The sequence below is a fragment of the Schistocerca americana genome, chromosome 4, assembly GCF_021461395.2.
Source record: "Schistocerca americana isolate TAMUIC-IGC-003095 chromosome 4, iqSchAmer2.1, whole genome shotgun sequence".
In the NCBI taxonomy this organism is placed as follows: Eukaryota; Metazoa; Arthropoda; class Insecta; order Orthoptera; family Acrididae; genus Schistocerca; species Schistocerca americana.
Window position 1 is genome coordinate 301,200,786 of NC_060122.1, and position 22,568 is coordinate 301,223,353.

Genomic DNA, 22,568 nt, shown 5'->3' on the forward strand with positions numbered 1-22,568 from the left:
AACTGCAATATGAGTGCTACTTGAAAAAATATCCAGAACCAGAATGGTTTAGAACAGGGCTCCTCAACCTTTCCAGCTGACGGATCCCTTCTTCAGTCGAAAATCCATGGCAGACCCCTAGTCAGTCAAGAGCACAGTAACTTTAAATTTCAGAGCAAAACCCAAGGGAACTGAAAGCTTCTTAATGCAAGTGCCATGTTTCCAATGACCCCCCCTCCCCCCCTCCCTGAACTATCAATAGTCTTTGGTTTAGAGATGAATGAAAACAACTTGAAATTAACGATCCAATTTGAATTACCACTGTATCCAGACACTTACTAGTGGATTTACTCCCTTTGTTCAACACACTATAGCCTGATTAAAATTATTTGATAATTAACATTTCACACGTTGGAGCGGCCTTCCTCCAAGAGCAATCAACGTCACGTCCAAACTGTTCGCTGTTGACAAACTGCCGCTTGTGGTCTGTTCACTTCCACTGTTTGGCTACTGTTGCGCATATTTCGTAAGTCGTGTGTGTGTGTGTGTGTGTGTGTGTGTGTGTGTGTGTGTGTGTGTGTGGTTTTTCGTGAAATCCGAAGAAAAATGTTCAAATGTATTTAAAGTCTATGGGACTTTACTGCTGAAGTCATCAGTCCCTAGTCTTACACACTATTAACCTAAGTTTAACTTCCGCTAAGGACAACACACACACATGCCCGAGGGAGGACTCGAACCTCTGGCAGGAGCGGCCTCCCAATCCACGACGACATGGCGACTTAGACTGCGCATATATAAAAGCCAATAAAATCACTAATCCTGCAACATCAGTGGATTCATCTATCTGCAGAGCAAATGAATTGTGTTGTATGCGAGAAATAAGTGTCTTTCATATCATTTGACGTATTAACAATGCATCTCTTGACAGTATTGTTTGATACTGGCACCGAAGATACAAGTTTTACTGCCTTTTCATCTAGCATGCAAGAAACAATATCATTAACACACGGCTTTATGAGATTTTCTGCAATGGTATGAGCTTTGCCTGTTTTTGCCATTCCATAACTAACCAAGAAAGTAGCTTCTAATCAATTTTCGTTAATTGTTTTTGCATGAGTTTTCATGCAATGCTGAGAAGCAGCTGGTTCAGCACTCTTTCTTTTGAGAAAATCTCAAAAGATGTCTTTAGCCTGGAAATCCGGGTGAGTACTCCAAATGATGGCCCAGTTTAACTGGAACCATTGAACTGTTCGCACAAATTACACACTGAGCTTTACCCTCCTTTGTCTCCACAAAGCCCATTTCTAAAAATAGCTTTCGTTGTAATTACGCTTCTTGGTTATTCTACTTCCACAGGATATTGCAACCAATGGAGTACTTGCAGTGTTTTCACATAATAAATCCAGCTGTGGAGCTTCTTGTGATTGTTCTTCCTTTGGTCGTTCTCCATCCTCATTCATTTCAACTGGAAACTTCCCTTGTTGTGAATGTGATAGAGAAACTGCACCATTCTTCAATGTCCTGACTTCAGCAACCGATCCATGTTAGAAGTAATAAACGGGTCAAAAATCGACTTATGAAATAGGTAGTGCACTGACAAAGCAAGTTTAACATTTAATGATGCCTGCGGCCGCATACGTGCCAGCGAGCACTATGATTGGTCGACAAAGCACGCTTCGCGCATGCGTAAAAGGTTTCAGCGCATCTAGCACTGTGAGCCGTTGCACAAACGACCCCTGTATTGTTGCGAAACAGTCGATCAGAGAAGCCACATTCTCTCGCACTAAACTGTGTATGCGTTCTCACTTAGGAGCCGCAAAGGCTGCTTGGGAATACGACCTGAAGTAAAAGTACACATGTTTTTAATATGAAAAAAAAAGTGATGAATTTGATTTTCACATTTTTATTCAATAATTTTACTCATTATTTTACACAATTTGGTGAAACATGGCCGTGGACCCCCTAGAAAGAGCCGCACATTAAATGAAACTGGTATGCTTCAAAGTTCCCATTTTTCTTCTGAACACTTAGTTCAACATCCTGTGCAGGCACAACAACACAAGTGTTGAAATGATTCAGCATAGTCCTACTACCAGCACATGGCAACTTTCTGGATGTATCAGTGTCCTGTGAACACACATAAACTGAATACTACATATGGAAAATTTTACCCATTGCAAATACAGTATGTCAACAATTTTTACATTGGTGATAATCCCACACAACTTTAATTTTTACACTAATTAAATGACAGTCACCATTTGCTCCCATAAATACTGTTCACTGATGAAGGCACATTTACACATAATGGAATCAACAACACACACTATAATCATCATTGGTGTGGCGTGATTGGTAATGGCCAAATGATGGGACAGATTAGTTTGAATTTTTTGGAAAATTCCTTTGTTGAACACCCATCACATTTTGTCAGGTGTGTGAGGGAATATGGAGAGGCAGTCAGACAAGCAAGACAACATGCTCTCCCAAGGGTGCACAAATGCAACGAAGTTTATGGTGGGATATTTGAACATTTCTTGTAAACTGCACAACTGCTTAGAGGTGAATCTGATAAAAATATGTATTTTCTAATTGATACTTCATAAAATGAATGTTGCAATAAGTTCATAGGCTTCCATGCCCAGTGTTATTTTGTGTAACATATTTTTGGCTATTGGGCCCTGTCATTATAAACTGCTAAAACAACTAAATTGCTGATGTTTCAACTGATTTGCTGTGGTTCTCATGCAGGCGGTTCACTGCTGATACTGGTGAATATCTTTCTTTATGTACTGTGTATTTTGGTTATGTGGTGGCTACTGATGTCACGTATCTGGGGTGGAACCCAAAAATATTTTATTCAGACCGTAATGTTCACTAACTGTTGCACATGTGTAAACCTGGCAGTCTACTAAATAATACAGAAAATAAATAATAGTGTACATCAAATATTGTTCTATCTTGCAAACCATTCAGAAGAGGGCATACATCCATATGAAGTTTTCCCCTTCAAATGATCATTCCTGTCATACAATAACAGTAATAATAATAATAATAATAATAATAATAATAATAATAATAATAATAATAACACAATTTATAAGAAATGAAATCTCGGAAAAAAAACGAAAAAGGTTAGGTAAAATTTCACAACAAGAAGCGACAGAGCAATTAGACGAAAAGAAGCAGAAATTACAAGCATTAGCCAAACGACTCAGAAGATACAAAAAAAGTGAAAATAGAAGGAAACAAAACCAAACATTCAACACAAACCAAAAGAAATTTTACCAAACAATAGATAACACACACATTAAAATAAACAATCCACCAAACATAACAGACATGGAACACTTCTGGAGCAACATATGGTCAAACCCAGTACAACATAACAGGCATGCACGATGGATACAAGCAGAAACAGACACATACAAGATGATACCACAAATGCCTGAAGTCACCCAAGCAATTAATTCTACTCACAATTGGAAAGCCCCTGGAAATGATAAAATAGCAACTTTCTGGTTAAAGAAGTTCACCTCAACACATTCACATCTAACTAAATTATTTAACAGTTACATTGCAGACCCATACACATTCCCTGATACACTTACACACGGAATAACATATCTGAAACCTAAGGATCAAGCAGACACAGCGAACCCAGCTAAATATCGCCCTATAACATGCCTACCAACAATATACAAAATATTAACTTCAGTCATTAAACAGAAATTAATGACACATACAACACAGAACAAAATTATAAATGAAGAACAAAAAGGCTGTTGCAAAGGAGCACGAGGATGTAAAGAGCAACTGATAATAGATGCAGAGGTGACATATCAAGCTAAAACTAAACAAAGGTCGCTACACTACGCATACATTGATTACCAAAAAGCTTTTGATAGTGTACCCCACTCATGGTTACTACAAATATTGGAAATATACAAAGTAGATCCTAAATTGATACAGTTCCTAAACATAGTAATGAAGAATTGGAAAACCACACTTAATATCCAAACAAATTCAAATAATATCACATCACAGCCAATACAAATTAAGCGTGGAATATACCAAGGAGACTCATTAAGTCCTTTCTGGTTCTGCCTTGCTCTGAACCCACTATCCAACATGCTAAATAATACAAATTATGGATACAATATTACTGGAACATACCAACACAAAATCACACATTTGCTATACATGGATGATCTAAAACTACTGGCAGCAACAAATCAACAACTCAACCAATTACTAAAGATAACAGAAGGATTCAGCAATGATATAAGTATGGCTTTTGGAACAGACAAATGTAAGAAAAATAGCATAGTCAAGGGAAAACACACTAAACAAGAAGATTACATATTGGATAACCACAGCGACTGCATAGAAGCGATGGAAAAAACGGATGCCTATAAATATCTAGGATACAGACAAAAAATAGGAATAGATAATACAAATATTAAAGAAGAACTAAAAGAAAAATATAGACAAAGACTAACAAAAATACTGAAAACAGAATTGACAGCAAGAAACAAGACAAAAGCTATAAATACTTATGCCATACCAATATTGACCTACTCATTTGGAGTAGTGAAATGGAGTAACACAGACCTAGAAGCACTCAATACACTTACACGATCACAATGCCACAAATATAGAATACATCACATACATTCAGCAACAGAAAGATTCACATTAAGCAGAAAGGAAGGAGGAAGGGGATTTATCGACATAAAAAACCTACATTATGGACAGGTAGACAATTTAAGAAAATTCTTTCTAGAACGAGCAGAAACTAGCAAAATACACAAGGCAATCACTCATATAAATACATCGGCTACACCACTGCAATTTCATAACCACTTCTACAACCCTTTAGATCACATAACATCAACAGATACGAAGAAAGTAAATTGGAAAAAGAAAACACTTCATGGCAAGCACCCGTATCATCTAACACAGCCACACTTCGATCAAGACGCATCCAACACATGGCTAAGAAAAGGCAATATATACAGTGAGACAGAAGGATTCATGATTGCAATACAGGATCAAACAATAAACACCAGGTAGTACAGCAAGCATATTATTAAAGATCCCAATACCACAACGGATAAATGCAGACTTTGTAAACAACAAATAGAAACAGTAGATCACATCACAAGCGGATGTACAATACTAGCAAATACAGAATACCCCAGAAGACATGACAATGTCGCAAAAATAATACATCAACAGCTTGCCTTACAACATAAACTTTTAAAACAACACGTTCCTACATACAAGTATACACCACAAAATGTACTGGAGAATGATGAATACAAATTATACTGGAACAGAACCATTATAACAGATAAAACAACGCCACATAACAAACCTGACATCATACTCACCAATAAAAAGAAGAAATTAACACAACTAATCGAAATATCCATACCCAATACAACAAATATACAGAAGAAAACAGGAGAAAAAATTGAAAAATACATCCAACTGGCTGAGGAAGTCAAAGACATGTGGCATCAGGATAAAGTTGACATCATACCAATTATACTATCAACTACAGGAGTCATACCACACAATATCCACCAGTACATCAATGCAATACAGCTACATCCAAACATATATATACAACTACAGAAATCCGTAATTATTGATACATGTTCAATTACCCGAAAGTTCCTAAATGCAATATAACACATACCGTACAGTTAAAAGGAAGTGACGCTTGATCAAGGTCCGCGTCACTCCATTTTTAACCGGACTTAACGTCTGAGAAAGTGAAGGAAAAAAAATAATAATAATAATAATAATAATAATAATGATAATGATGATGATGATGATAACAATACTTTACTGAGCATTGAATGATTCTTTGCATATGTATAAAAACAGATTACAATTCTTGATACATAACACAATAATATATTATTCTGAATATGTCATTGATTAATAAAATGATTAAATTAGAAATAAAATGGTTCACTTAACACTGTTTACATATTTTTTAAATGCACTTCTTATTCTGCATTGTGGATGATATTCTTCTAATGTGTAAAAGAGATTTTGTAACAGAAATTTCTTTAGCTGAAATTTAAGCTGCATTTTATGTAGGGTCATAACTTTACTGCATATTGCATTGGCTAACTTTAAACCTGCATATTGCAGACCCTTTTCATAGAGTGCTGTTCTGTGGATGCTGATGTACCATTTTTCTTTATTTCTGGTATTGTACTGATGCAAATCAGAAGAAATGTTGGGCTGCAGTCTTTTAACAAACCATATGGCTTTTAGAATGTACATGTTTACTACAGTTAGCACACCAGTTTTTGGAAACAAGCCTCTGCACGATTCCTTATATTTTGCTCTGCAGATGATTCTTATAGCCCTTTTTTGAAGTGTCAATATCTTATCTAGATTTGCTTTAGTTGTTGCGTCCCAAATTTCTATTCCATAATGCAGGTTAGAGGAAAATAGAGCATGATATGGAGTCTTTAGGACAACAGTGTCTCTGCAGAACTTGCCAATCATATTAACAGCAAATACATTCTTAGACAGCTTACATGCTAGAGTGTCAACATGTGTGTCCCATTTTAGATTGCTTTGAAACTGAGGAATTTTACACTAAACTTTTTCTTTTATATACTAATTCCTTGCCTACATATAGTTTAACTTCTTCATTAAAACTACTGTTGTTGAACTCCATGAGACATGTTTTACTATTGCTTGCATTTAATTGGCTTTCATTAATGTATTGAAAAGTTTCATTTGTCACATTATTACAGTGAGTCTGTCATACATTAAATGATTCCTTTTTAGGTACAATGGATGTATCATCCACATAGAGAACTTCTTTGGAACTTTGAGTGCAATGTTTTATGTCATTTACATAAATCAGAGACAGAAGAGGACCATATTCCTCAGCCCTTGGTCACTCCATATTTTATATTAGTGATTTTGGATTTTTGAACACCATTTTCAGTTTTAAGTAGTACAGACTGTTTTCGGTTATTCATGTAAGACTTTATTAGTTCATGAGCAATGCCTCTCTTACCAATGTTCCATAGCTTATGTAATAGGATAGTAGTGTTCACACAGTGAAAAGCGGTAGAGGTGTATACTTGCAACATGTTACTTGTTCTTGATGCCAGTTATTATCTCTTCAATTAACTGAGCAGCTGCTTTGCTAGTTGATTTCCATTTTAAGAATCTGTTTTGATTTTCAGACATTGGGTTGTGTATGTTTAGAAAGTTTATAATTCTGCTATACATGACTTTTTCAACTATGTTGGAGAAGACAGGAAATACTGAGATTGGTCTGTAGTTTTCAGTTTTGTGTTTGTCACCATTTTTAAAGATTGGTATTACCTTGGCTATTTTTAGTCTGTCTAGGAAAATGACTGATTCTATTATATTATTTACTCCTACAGACAGAGGTAAAGAGACATTTTACCTACACTGAGGCCATTATGCCCTGTGGAACTCGAAGATTTTAGAGAACTAATGATGATAATTGTTTATTTGCAGTTTGTGGGGGCTAGCTACGTGCTTTGCTCAGATGGATTGTCTTTAAAATTATACTGCAGGTTATTATGTTTGTCACTGACAGCTTCCCATACTGAATAAAAATTTTCATTGAAAATATTAGCAATTTCAAGTTGGTCATTTGCAACCATCCCACTGTCATCAATAATGAAGTCTATACAGGATACTGATGACTGAATAGTGACCATTCCTCCTGAACACCCTAGATAGAATTAACTTATTTACAGAAGCTGTAATATTGGTTGATCCTGTAGCAGCAATTCAAGATATCTCAACAAATCATAAGCAAAATATTACAAGGTACGTCAGGGACAAAAATAAAGGAATAACGTTTCAGTGAATACCTTCGCTTGTAGAAACCAACAGTAGTGAGACTGTTGATCTATTGACCAAAAAAGAGCATGTATTACAGGCTAAAAAAGGAACACATATTAAAGGTGGCCAAAAAAGGAGCATGTATTACAGGCTAAAAAAGGAACACTTATTAAAGGCTAACAACAAAACTTATTCTATCTGACACACTTAAGAAACTTACTCACGTGACAGTTATGAAATCCCATATAATAGACTTAACAAGTAAATCAAAAGGGAAAATTTGGGTGAATATACAAGAATGTTGTGAGCTGTTCAGAAACAAACTGATGAGGGAAGCAATGGCCAACTTTAGATTAACAATGGGACATGATTGCCTAGTCCAGTACCTAAACTAGTGTTGTGAATTTGGATTATGTACTGATGTGCTTAGGTTTGGATGCAGAAGCACAGAAAGAAGGCAACATCTGCAAATTATACTGAGATGTCAGAAATCATATGTTCTAATTTTTTGAAAACTTTACTTCATTATTACATTTACTTCTCTAAGCTGTTATGTACATCAACAGATGTTACTGGGATGTCAGAAACTGTATGTTTTCCTTTTTCTGTAGGCATAACTTATATTTTATTATTATTATTATTATTTTCAAAGTAATTACATATGAAATAATTAATATTTTCTTGTTAATATGCAGTGAGATATTAAATATATTAAGGATTGATTTCCAATAAAGCAATATGTAACTACATCAACAACATGATTATTTTTACCAATTAATATTACTGTTTTTATACTTTCATCAGAATACATTAACATTTCAGTTGGTATAATAGAGGTGGTCCCATTCATTAGCCCTAATTATTCTATACAAAACACTGAATCATGAATTAACATATCTACTCTATGGATAATCATTTGCCATTATATAAGGATTGAACTGAGTGAGTGAGTGAGTGAGTGAGAGAGAGAGAGAGAGAGAGAGAGAGAGGGAGAGAGAGAGAGAGAGAGAGAGAGAGAGAGAGAGAGAGCACACGTGTGTGGGCACAGGGGTGCAGGCGCATTCATGTGTTTAGCAGTCACCTTTCAAAGTGTTTCCAATAGAATGTTTATCGTACTGTAATTTGTCAATTTTAATGTTGGGAGTTGTCCTTCATTTCCTTGAGACCTAACCCTATTTTTAAAATTTGATGCTCTTTCTTATTTTCATTAAAATTGCCTGAATCACTGAATCTAGATTAGTGCTTAACAAGTTTAGAATACTTTTCAATATGATGACATGTAACACAAACACACAAAATATATAATCTCATTAATGGAGGCCATATTTAGATGGAGACTTTCTAGGCCACAAGCCTAGACATATGCAACACGAAGAGACCTTCAATGCAAAAATTTTAAATCAAAAATGTTTTTCTTTTGAAACTGATGTAGATGTAATTATTTTGCATGCTCTTTTTTGACTTTTTCAATGGATGGCTGATATGATTCAAGTGAGGATTTCTCTCTCAAACCTTGTGTCATATTCCCAACAGTACCAAATCAAATGTATGGTACTAAAGCTGGTAAAACAGCAAAGCCGTTTAAAATAATGGTTAATGGAATTTTGGCCATTTGAAGTGAGTTAGATTTTGTAGGAACCGATTTCTGCCATGCCAAGCTTCATTCAAATCAAGACCTGTAAAAATTTTTAGTTCCTTTTACCAGGCACAGACTCTTGAGCTCCTGTAATGGGGAAAATCTTTTTTGAAATGACTGTATTCATCGGTGAGATATTACAAGAAATATACATAATATGTTAATATCCACAATGTCTGACTAATAGTGTGTTGACTTGTAATGTCATAGCCAGTTCACACAGCCATTGTGATTGTTTTAGCAAGAAATTTAAAATTCAAATAAATAAATAAATGCATTTTTTTAAAAATATGACTTATTTTCATAATAATAATTTTTCATCGTATGAAGTACACTACCACTCATTGTCAAAAACTCCATAAATCTGCCACATCTCTACCAACATTATGATGGTTGTACCTGTCATTGTAGGTGAATCATCATGTAAAAGCAAATTAGAGCTATTACTCTAATATCTTTTTTATGTTTTCCATACAATCTATAATTATGGAACACTGTAAAATACAAACTAATCAACATAAAAAGAAAGAGGGGTTTAAATTTGTAAGTGCCAAATGAAAACTTTTTTCATTTTTAATCTCATAAACTAATTAAATCATAAATAGCATAGCAAAATCGAATAGAATTGAATAATAAACCTTAAATTCAGCATTTGACAATTGCTTTGATGTGTTGTTTTGCAGATTAGTTATCACAAAATTCCCCCTGTTACGGTTCAGCCTAGTGGTCTTTAGATCTTAAATATGAATGGTCATTAACACAGTACAAATGGAAGATGTAGATGTTAACAGCGTTTTCATTATTATATGAAACTCGCATTAAAATTTAGATTGCTCTAATATACTTTTATGTTGCAGCTGATGATTCGATAGACCTAAGTTCCCACATGGATACCACCATAAGTGTGGGGGAGCACGCCTTTAGCCAAATGCAGGGAGACCTTGACCAGCAGCGGCTCCTGGGCGAGCGACCACAGTCTGATCCTCTAGGTGACCTCATGGTTAAAGAAATGCAGAACAAAGAGAGGTATGACTTCATAGCATCCTTATTCTTAATCTTTTTCTCAGCATTTCCTTTGCCTTTTTCGTTTCTTGGTGCACAATAAGAGTTACAGTGGTCTTTCTCATTTCAGTATGCAAATTCTACTTCTGTATGTTCTTACTTCCCATATCCTTCATCTACAGAACTTTAACATTTGCAGCCAAGTAAAACTTTATTGAAGTAATAACTTCATCTGCTATGGCACTGAATTCACTTCTGTTTAGAAAATAATTTTAACTTTAATCACTTAAAACAGATCAGGCCTGCTAACTCCATAGGGTGTTATATTAACTTACACTGGTGATCTGCATGAAGCACTAACCATCATCATAACACCTAAGTACCACCTAACACTTTAATCAAACAGTATTGTGTGCACTGGAAAGAAAAGAGGAGAATGATAGTATTTATGTGGCTAGTGTAGAGTCTCAAAGACAAGTGAAAAGTACAGAAAGCTATAGCTGTAGTGCTTATTGCCCATATTTTGCACAGCAGTTTAAGAAAAGATGTGAAGCTTAATTTAACAGAGTCCTTGTTTCTTCCTGCATTTGGCATTTCAATCTAGATATATGAAAAATAATATTGGGGAATGGACGTGAAAACAAAGCCAGATATTTATATACACAAAACAGCATTTATGTACTTTCCAGTCAATGCATACTGTCATTTCCTTGTCATTTGTATGTTATTCCTACGTCCAGGCACTAGTAGAAATGGACGAGCAGCAAATGTATTAAACTGAACATAACTTGTATATCAGAATGGATTACTTCTCACCAAATAGGTAGGCATGGGATAGGCGCGCGCGCGCACACACACACACACACACACACACACACACACACACACACATTTTTGTGTTTGCTTATCTTGAAGAAGGACTTGGTCCGAAAGCTGAGCAATTTTCCATTTGTTTTATGTGGTGGTCCACATTTTGTATCTCTTTTATTGGAAGTTAATTACATATTCTCATATTCATATCTTATTCTCACAACTTCAAACATTTCAGTTTTAGAAACACAAATCTGAAGTTTGTATTCTTTTAAAAACTAAATTAAATATGAGTGATACGGGTAAACCACTTTAGAGAGCTCATACTTTAAAACTATTCTGTTGACTATGACCACAGCTTCAATAAAGTTTGTAAAATGGGTGCTATTGTGCATTGAGAACTTTTACCTCGCTTTCATTATACCATTATGAATGGATTATTCTGCCATTCTTGCAAATAAAAATTGCCTTTGTTAATTAGAACACAACTCAGTAAGTGTACCTCTTATATTTATTTATTTTGTGGCCTGCATTTTGGCTTAGAAAGTCATCATCGGGTGACAAGCTGTTGCATGATAACAGCTTAATGAATCAAAAGCTGAATTATGCAGGGAATAGAGATTACTTGTTTAGAGTTCTGTACTTTCATTCTTAAATAGTGCACTCCTCAGAGAATCTGTAGGGGCTTAAAATGTGAACCAGTGCACTCTATATGTTCTCTTTAAGCAATATGAAAAGTTACTTTAAAATATGTTACACACACAGCCCACCATAACTGCAATTTTCTGTCCTTTACATACATTTGCTTGGAACTCTTATTATTTGGGAATTTCATACCACTACAGACATCAGTATTGTAGTGATAGTTTTCTTTCATCTTTATTTAATGTATTTGTCTAGTCATGCAATGCTAAAAATTTAGTATGACTATTGGGCCTTTGTGCAACAACACTAGAATTTTCACTATTGACTCATGTCCCACTTTAAAGAACAGCAGCTCACATATGTTGCAATTTCTCAGGATAACTTCTTTGAAGATGGTCCTGCCAGAAACAATTTGCCACTAAATAGTTATGCAAGACTCGCATTGAGAGCCATCAATGAGCACAGTAAATATATATAAACAAACCAAAAGAATCAATAATGAAAAATATGTGTACTTAATTAACATCTGCACCAAAATGTGTAAAGGAACTCTCAAAGAAGTCAGTGTATCATCACTTTCATATACGTTTTTCTGCAGCTGCTATCATGGTGCTTCATACTGCCATTGTGACACGTTTACAACGTGTCATATCTCAAGTGGCTAGATAAGTACCTGTGAATTTGCTCCATTGTGTGCTGTGAACATCCATCTGACTAAGAAACATGTTGTTTATCAGTTAGTGAGAAATGAAATGTAGCAGGTGCATTTAGTTCTGTTGTTAGTGGTATCTGCATAGACAAAAAACATTTGTCACTTCTGTTGCTGGCACTGATTTAGTAAAGTTCAATTTTAATGAGATTATAATGATTAACAGCCAGCAGTTACTGTAGTATCCCAGAAACTTATCCAGGAAAAATTAAAATTATGGTTTTGATTGATTACATAATTACTGTTTTCTGATCTTTTTGTTTGATCACATGTAAATTAAAATTAAACTAAATTATTAAAACTAGAAGTTTTCTTCTTTTTCATTACAAAAGTGTGTGTAAATTTCCAATTCTTGATATCCTTGTATAGCTTAATGTAATCCACCTTAATTCAAAGCAATGCACACAGTCCTCATTAAGCTACTTAAAAATAACAAGAAAGGAAACAAAAAAGTTGAAATGCTAGCACACATTACAACACATAATAAAAAGTTTTTCTCAGTGCCAGTAAATGCTGTCTCAGATTTATAGAAGTCAGTGAAATAACATTCATTTGTTTCACCTGGGTACAAGTGTGAAGGTAATAAGCAACCAGTATTGATCAGTTACCAGTCCACCAGGCAAGGAAGAATCAATAACAAACACCTTTGTGCCTTTCTCTGTAAATGATTTACTCAATTACATTTCATAATCTTGCAATTCAGACCAATGCACATGAAAGCATTAATACATGCCTGTAAGTATAGTGTCAGTCTTTTGTTATTGTTTACTGGTTTGTTTATATTCCAAGGTAACCTTCACATTCCAGACTCACAGCACTATTAAATTGTAAATCACACACATTAGTGGTTATATAAGCACTTTCACTGCAAATTATAAGACACACTGAAATATTATGCTGAAAAACAATATGAACAAATAGATTAATATTTTATTTATTATACATAAAATCATGTCACATAATTTCCTTTTTATTTCTTGCCATTACTCCATTATCATCCTCTGTTTCTGCAGAAAATTTCATATTAAATTATGCAGTACCAGTTTTCTATTGAAAATCTCAACACTATATACCACATTTGAAGCAGCAATAGGGTTAGAAATGACAAGAATTACATAATCAGTTTATAGTGTTGTCACAGAACCAAGCACAAACATTAGTGTGTTCATTGCTCACCAGTTCACACACAAACTGAGGCAAGCCAGAGCAGGCTTCCCCCTCCTCTTATTTATGGCAGTGCCCTTGAGTGTGGCTCAGTACCAGCTGAGCTGTGGTAGGAGTAACAGCTCTGCTCCACACAGCAGTGGCAGGCCCCTCTATTGCAACAGGCAGCAATGGTGTTCAGTTCAGATGAACGGTGAGTACTGACAGATTGTCATGTATTACACTCCACTGCATTTTTCCTTACATAAAACCTGCACTTCAGATCAGTAGAAGAAATTATGCAAATAAAAGACATGTGACTCTTTATGTCTTTGACAGTTACCTGACTGAAAGTTTTTGTTTTAAACAAATATCTTCCTCTGATTTTAATATGTACTACAATAACTGAATGACACAAACAACTGTTTAAAAGAAATGGGAAGGCAAATTCTTCATTGCATTTTAATATGTACTACAATAACTGATGACACAAACAACTGTTTAAAAGAGATGGGAAGGCAAATTCTTCATTGCAGCCAAGCAATAACTAGTTTTATTTGACAGTGACAAGTGAATTGCACTAAAGAAATATTATACTAATTATATCAGAACACAATACTTGGTCTTTTATTTATAATATTTTTTCTTCTAACTTAAAAGATAACATGGACAACAGTGCTTTGTCCATAGAGTATTGAAACTAAATGTATGTCAGTTAACTTTCCTTGACCATTTACTAAAAGAATATACAAAAAGTTGCTGAAAGGTGAGACTGGGCCTCTCATTATGTTTTATACTTAAGAAAAATGTCTTAACTGAAATTACCCAGTGACTTGAATAGTTGCATCCAGTAACCAGTGAAATAATAAGTTCTGCATAAAAGACATTCTTCATGGTTACAATTTGCATAAGCAGAGGTTCTGAATTCTGCAATATGCCCATAAGTGACTGTATTTTTAGGTTTGCTATATTTATTTTACTTTCTCTTGGTGATTCTATACATTAAGCCTGTAACCAGTTGCAAACTGGTTTGATGACTTTGTTACTGACTTGTGCCAAAGAAAGTTAGTTTCTCAGCTGAGTTCAAACTCATTTTTAATATGATCATTGGGAGTTAGAGAAGTATGTCTTCTCCCACTTAACATCCATAATCCACAATTGATATAAGTTACTGATTTTTTTAAACACTTGAATACAAATTCAAGCTATTTTTATATGACTAGTAGGAGGATTCTGAATTTGTTGAGAGTGTGAAAATTGCAGACACAAATTTTGCAAATTTATTTTTTAGACAACCTTAAAAAAATTACAATTCAAAATTTGAAATTCGTAGGATGAGCACATTTTGTCTAATTCCTAGTCTGAATTTTCTGCCATTGATTTTGTGATAAAAATTAGATTACGTGTTTCACTGTCAAATACAACAAATCACTCACATTTCAGTCTTAGAATTATTGTATCAGGGAGGGCAAATGGTTTGTTAGTTTTCAAACACTGACTGCATACAGAACTGGATGACACAAGAATACAGGCACACTGCCATGTGACATATCAGATCGGTTCACTGTCTTAAGGAGATTTTCTGCAAATATACTGAATAAAGGCTCTTAAGGCTGCATTCTGAATTTGAGGAATTTTATAAATGGCATACCATTGTTCTCTTGTGTGGTAATTATGGTGCAGATGGCCAGAATCTTTTCAGAAAATGAACTGTATTCATTATTATTTTCAACTTGTTTCAGAAGATAAGATGGAAGCATAAACATACATTTAATTGAGAAATCAAAGACAGTGTTACATTATAAGCAACTAGTAATTTTTATATGATTCTTCTGTCATGTGTGAGAGATTGTTCTTGTAGCTAACAAGCATTTCGGTCACAGTATTCCATCACACAAAAGCATTTTATTCACAGATAGTCAGTGAGGCATATAGAAGGTATATTTCTTAGTGCCAAGTTAATGGTTCCACATTTGTGACATACCACAACAAATGGCATACCATTGACTTCTGGTATTTGAGGGTTGTCTTTATTGTCATCAAAGGAGGAAATAATCTCTTGCATCACACATGTGGCAACTGGAAGATCTAATTTCTTAGTTTTCTTCTAATGTTGGAAAAAGTCCATTAGGTTAGCTTTCCGGCTAGTGGATTACTCACTACAAAAACAACTGCTTCGTTAATTATAGATTTATGCCACACAGTTCAAAACGATGCCAGCATCCACAGTTCAATATACACTGCTGGCCATTAAACTGCAACCCTATGAAAGCTTTAGCAAATGTCAAACTGGCATGAAATGTGCTACGTGTTTGGATATCCAAATGACAAGCATTTTGACACCACAACTCAAAGTAGATTTGAGTAATGCTATCTACATTCTGCATATAAGCAAAGGTTATGCAATGGACTTGTCACTCATAAATCACCTTTGAATGTTGGTTGTTTATGAGAATATTGTGCTATGCTTCATTGAAGCAGGAGATATGTCTACCAGCACATGTCAGAATTGGACAGCAGCAAGAATACAACCTATTGATATTACTGGTTGTCATTAGCTGATGTTGCTGCCTGCGGTGGTTGGAATCCCACGATTGTTAGGAGAATATGGAATTGACAGGTTCAGGAGAGCCATACTCTACGTCATGTGGAATCTCAATGGACCCTTGCGACTCGCACACTGTTTGCACACATGAAAAGTGCCCACATGGACAGACTCTGGAGCATCACAGGCTGGTATCATGCTACCACTGTTGTGGCTTCTCTTGATGCAACAGCTGAAAAGGGCACACTGACACTGGTCTGCCTGTTAACAGCAGTGTACCCAGGAGTGCCACTATGTCTTATTTCCAGATGAGTTATAGTTCTGCATACATCTTCATAATGAATGTGTGTGTGTGTGTGTGTGTGTGTGTGTGTGTGTGTGTGTGTGTGTGTGTAGGTCCTGAAGACAATGAACATTGGCAGACTGCATTTATCAGAACTTAGTGATGGTATGAGGTGTCACTGGGTGCTTCATCCATGTAGCCAGTAATCTAAACAGCTGTTACATTATGGACCCATTAAGGCCACTTATTGTGTCTTGTTTAAGGTCTCCAGAACATTACCTTTCAACAAGGAAATACAACACACTATGCTGCCTGTGTTTTCCTCACCTACCTCAATACAGAGAGAGTTCAACTGTTGCCTTGAGCTGCAAGTGCTCTAGGTTTCCCACCAATTAAAAACATCTGGTCACATGACGACGAATACCTGGCAGGCCATCACTCGCCAGCCACTATGATTGACATGCTCTGGCATAGAGTGAGAGCAGTGTGGAATGTATCTGTATCTGTCATCCTTGTCATCCGTGCTCAGCAGTGTTTGAGCCATTGTTGATGCCAAGGGTGGCAGCTCTGTGTACTGAATTTTGAGCAGGCATTATCTTGCTAGAATGTAAGACCAGGATGGCTTGTCATGAAGCCTTCAGCCTGGAATTTGATTGACTGGAGTAAAACTGTCTTCAGTTATGTGTCTTGCTTTGAATTGAGCTCTGATGACCAGCAAAGACGGTTCTGGAGACACACTGGACAGCAGTGGGATATCAACCAGACTGTTACGTGCCCACCAAGTGTGATGGTCTGGGGAGCTGTTTCTTTCCGTAGTGGGACACCTTTAGTCGTCATCTGCAGCACCCTTACAGCACACTTGTACGCTGATGATATACTACGGCCCGTTACGTTACCCTTCATGACAAGCCTGGGCTCACATTTGAGAAGGATAATGTCTGTCCGCACATGCCGAGAATTTCTGCTGGTTGTCGTCTTGGCCAAACTGTACCTTGGCCAGCAAGGTGGCCAGATCTCTTCCAAATTGAGAATGTTTGGAGCATTATGGACAGTTCACTCCAAGAATCTCGGGATTTTGACAAAGCAATGCGCCACTAACTCCATCAGTCAATAAGAAGCCAATAAATGTTTGAATAAGGGCCAGAGCTGGACCAATGTTGGACTTGGCCAATTCGTGAAGCTCTTTCTTTTGAATAAATCATCCAAGAAATTGTAATCATTTGTTTGTCTGTACATGTACATCGCTGTTTTCCGTCCTATTCGGATTAGTCTTTAGTGGTGCGTCGTTTTTTCTTTGTCTTGAGTGTACGAGTCACTTAAAGCGAAACCGCCGCTGTGGCGTGCCGTAACATTCCCTGCCACTTTCGTTAGCGAGGAGAGAAGGTCGCAGAGTTAGTTCCCGTGGACGGCGCGTAGTAGGAACGTTATCAGTATTCACAATTGCGAGGTTATCTGCCGTGTTTCCTCCTTGACGCTGAAGCAAGCTCCCGTGACCGCGGCAGATCACCTTCGCTGGCTCCTCTTTACGAAAACAAGGGAGATGTTGCAGTGGAATGAAGGAGCCTCAGCGTCTTTTAATGGATGAAATCCTGTTAACAATCATTGCTGTTATCGATGTGGAATACCCGAGTACAACGGAGAGTAACTTTGATATTTATTGCTTACTTTATCGCTGTTCTGATTGAATTAATAAAACAAAATCATCGTGACAGCAACAGTGCTTCCCTATTTCTAAGCCGCAACTGCAGCAAGAACAAAAATCCATTTGAGCTTCAGACGGTAAAGAGGAAAATTTTCGTGTGATTATGCCGCCTGAAAAAAAAAAAAAAAAACCTGACACTTTACATCTATTACCAAAGCGTTCTTATTAGTGTCGGGATGTCGTCATATGTTCTTCGCGTTTCGTTCTTCACGTTTTTTCCATTCACGTGTTTCCAACATGATTTGGATGACATCATGCACCTGTAGGAGAGTGCTTTATTTTGGCGTTGAAATATGCTTTCTTTTGAAAAAAAATAGAAGCTACCTATTTTTGAGACAAACGTAGTTTCTTATGATAACTCGGTCGAGCGTTTTTGTAGGCAAATATAACTTTTGCATCATCTTCCTGGATTTTTCTTCACTGACTGAGGAATTTAAGCGAATGTATGTAAGCGAAACTGCTTGAAATAATCAGTATTTCGAAGGACGACATAATTTTTCATAATTATGTACGCAAATTGGGAGCCTCAGTCCATTGAGCACTTACTTAGCAATTGTTGATTATTATCTGACGAGGATTCGTTGCCTCTTGGTAGTGGGTAAAGAGACAAGGTCAATTGTAAATGGGTGGTCCACAAAGCTAATCGACGCTGGTTGCTTGGTCTAGCGCCTTAAAACATTGATAGGACCAGGAATAGGCGTGTGTTTTGACTTTGAATTTTTCCCTGTCGTGTCCTAGATGGCATCTGAGAACTGTGTCTATGCTTATTGAAGGGAGCGTAGATATATGCCGACAAACTTCTAGAAGCCGGAGAATGTATCTTCAGATTCAAATTGTTAAATGGAATCCATGCCTGGAATCGTCATTTAACGATGTTTCAAAGCATCGAAGTTGCAGTGGAAGATGCCTGCCGCTGAGCTAGTTCTTCAGCAGCAAACCTGGGATGTAATGCTGATGCCCTCGTCCTCAATACGCAAGCGGTTCCTGTATTGTTGTGACTAACGTGGGTGGATAACAACAGTCTTACGATCTCACTCTAAAGAGAAATCTGAAGAGTGAACGCATTTGATTGTTGACAAGGAATAAAATTTGCTTTGTTAAACTGTGAGGTACAGTACTTACTAAAACGGTTATTATAGGCGTTGCATTACTTGCCCCAGTACATAAGGCTACTACAGAATGTCTTTATTATGGCTCCAGTAGGCTAACTGGTATTTGCGCCTCATCCAGTATGGCTCAAGAATCTTTTTGATGTGGAGACACAACCAGTGTTGAATCGATAGTGTGAAATAGATGTACAGCTTGATGACTGCTATTGAAAATCCAGACCTATAAACAGAGTTAAGCAGTAGCCAACGTCAATGTACTGATAACATTATAAGTTTATCGCAAAGCTGTCAGCTATGAATGGATCCGCCAATACTGATTGTGACTACTTGATTCGCAAATGAACATCCGTTATCTTTATAGCATTGTTCTAAGTGTCATATAATCTACGTTTGGAGGTCTCGGAACTGATGACATCCGGGGGGCTCTCCACTGAATTTTATGTAATACACTGTCATATGCTTTGAATCCGATTTCTTGAACGGAAAGGGGAGGTCAGTGTTCTATGGCTCTGTGCACTATGGGACTTATCATCTGAGGTCATTAGTTCCCTAGAACTTAGAACTACTTAAACCTAACTAACCTAAGGACATCACACACACCCATGCCCGTGGCAGGATTCGAACCTGCGACCGTAGCGGTCGCGCGGTACTAGACTGTAGCGCCTAGAACCGCTCGGCCACCCAGGCCGGCGATCTGTGTTCTATCCCGGCATTTTATAGCAGTAGTCTAGATTCGATTCCCAGTACGATGCTCCTTTTGTATGCGTCCCAAATGGTCAGCGGTGTACTTCACAGTAACAATGCCGCATAGTGAACCAAAGCTTCTCTATAAACCAGCAAATGCCGAATGTGGAAGAGTTACGCTCAGGTACTGAAAGCAAACTGCTCAAGTCTGTCGCTTACGAAGCGAAGAGTATGTTCTAGTTTCAAGGCTGACAAAAACGTTTTTTTCTGAAATCTCGTGCTGCTGAATGCAAACGTATTCATTTTTGGCCTGGAAAGTTACAAGCCTTTTCTCTCTACATCTACATACATACTCCGCAGAACATGTACTGTGCATGGCGAAGGATACCTTATACCACTACTAATCATTTCCTCTCCTGTTCCTCTCGCTGACAGAGCGAAGGAAAAACGACTGACTAAAAGCCTCTATACGAGCCCTAATTTGTCGCAGCGTATCTTCATGGTCCATGCGCGAAATGTAAGTTAGCAGCAGCAGGATCGTTCTGCAGTCGGCCTCAAATGCATGTCCTCTAAATTTGCGCAATAGTGCCTTGCGTAAAGAGCATCGTCTTCTCTTCAGGGATTCCCATTTGAGTTCATGAAGCATCTCCATAATTCTTACATGCTGATCGAACCTACTGGTACCAAATCTAGCAGCCCGCCTCTGAATTGCTTGATGGAGATCCCAACCACTCGAAGAGTACTCGAGAATGGGCCGCATTAGCGTTCTATACACCGTCTCGTTTACTGATGAGCTACACTTTCACAAAATTCTTCCAATAAAACGAAGTCGAGCATTCGCCTTGCTTTCTACCAACTCCCATTCCATTTCATATCGCTTTGCAACATGGAGCTCCTTGACAGCGACAACACTAATACTTTCGACCCCTGAAAGAGACTTCTGCAGCTAACACAATGTCCTAAGAGACTCGTGACTGCGTATTTCTGGCTGGAGCTAGGTACGAAGTCAGCTGTCGTGGTGGTTTATAGCTGCAGCAGTCAACGGCTAACGTAACGAAACATCTCCGAGTAACACGTAAAGTAGTGTAAGTATGTAATACGAGGGCCTGAGGTGCGCTTTCGGTGCTTAGTCAGAGTAGTTTTCTTTCCATGTGCGTGTTGGCACTTTGTACTCTAAAAGCGCTCGCGTTGTGTCTTGAAGTATAACTGTTCAGTGCGGAGTGACTGTGACGGGTATGTGTAAAGTGTAGTGTAGTGTTTGAGCTGATGGTGACGATAAGATAAAGAGAGGTAAAGGGTGGGCTGGCATACAACTTAGTCATTTCGAATAGCCCCAATATGTGCACTAAGCCGTTATGTCTGGCGGTTGAATCATCACCAAGAGTCATATACGCACATTCCACGAAACACTTCAGTTTTTGATACAAAGTCAGAGGACTGTGAATATTATACTACTGCCCCCCCCCCCCCCCCAAGTCGGCCTAAATACTGATGATGACCATTCCTTTCATTTCCTATATTCTATGGGCTGCATGCAGTTCGAATACAGTGCTCTTGTATGCATTAGTGACCTCGTCTTCAAAGGCTCTCACCCAAACCAAAGTTCCTTCCCCTCTCTCGGAAAAGGAAGTCAGTAGGCTACAGATGAAGACGTTCGATAACCGGCCTTGCAGAAAGCCGAGTGGTGTAGCTACCTTTCTAGTGCTTTCTTTACATCGCTGTTAATTACGTTCAGTCAGTCAGTGTTACCTGTGGAGTGGAACGCGTGATAACAGTCTCAATGTGAAGCTAGACAGACTCTAGAAAGCATGCTCTCAAAATCTTGTCACTCCAAAGCGACAGGAGAAAGCACAGTTGTTATTTACATATGCGTATTACATAGGGTTGCCATCCAGTCCGATATATCGGGACCGTCATCGTTGTGGACCTTCTTGTCCCGGTATCCCGGCAAGACCCAGTTTTGTCCCGATATTGCAAAATACTGTTACGAGCTTCGCTCAAGTACTGAAATAACACCATCTGGCAACATGTAAATGCAGCCTCAGTTTTATTTATGTCAATAAGTTTACGTTGACAGGGTCGTCTCACAGATGTTCTTGGATGAAGCGTATCCTGTATCGACGAAGCACCATCATTCGAGAAAATGCCAGATTACCAGTTATACGGGGCTGAACTATTTAAGCAGGGTCACGCGTAAGAATCGGGCAGTTTCAATTTCAGCAGCGATTCCTTCTAAACGTAATATGAACGAGTGCACGTTAGCAATGTTTGAAACGTTTTCTGCGGTATAATGTATAGTGACGTGTACTTCGATGACTGAAGTGTTATTGTCGACTGTTTACCGTTTATTAAACTTATCATAACTTACGAAAATGGCTAAGGGTGGAAAGAGAAAGTGTCACTTTTCGGATGATTACGCAAGAATGGTCTTTAGTCAAGAAAGAACGTTCGGACCGGG

At 37.3% G+C, this 22,568-nt stretch overlaps 1 protein-coding gene and 1 long non-coding RNA gene across 2 annotated transcripts in view; one reads left to right on the forward strand and one right to left on the reverse strand.

Moving 5' to 3' along the window:
- LOC124612283 (protein GDAP2 homolog) overlaps positions 1–22,568 on the forward strand; it is a 678,155-nt gene that overhangs the window by 514,992 nt on the left and 140,595 nt on the right. Inside the window, exon 11 of the mRNA XM_047140390.1 lies at positions 10,336–10,504. Within this exon, the coding sequence (XP_046996346.1) occupies positions 10,336–10,504 (169 nt within the window). The remainder of the gene's footprint in view (positions 1–10,335; positions 10,505–22,568) is intronic.
- LOC124612285 lies at positions 1,867–13,918 on the reverse strand. The gene is made up of 2 exons (XR_006979522.1): positions 13,206–13,918; positions 1,867–2,106 (listed from the first exon to the last, which is right to left on the reverse strand). It is a non-coding gene; the product is annotated as an uncharacterized LOC124612285 (long non-coding RNA).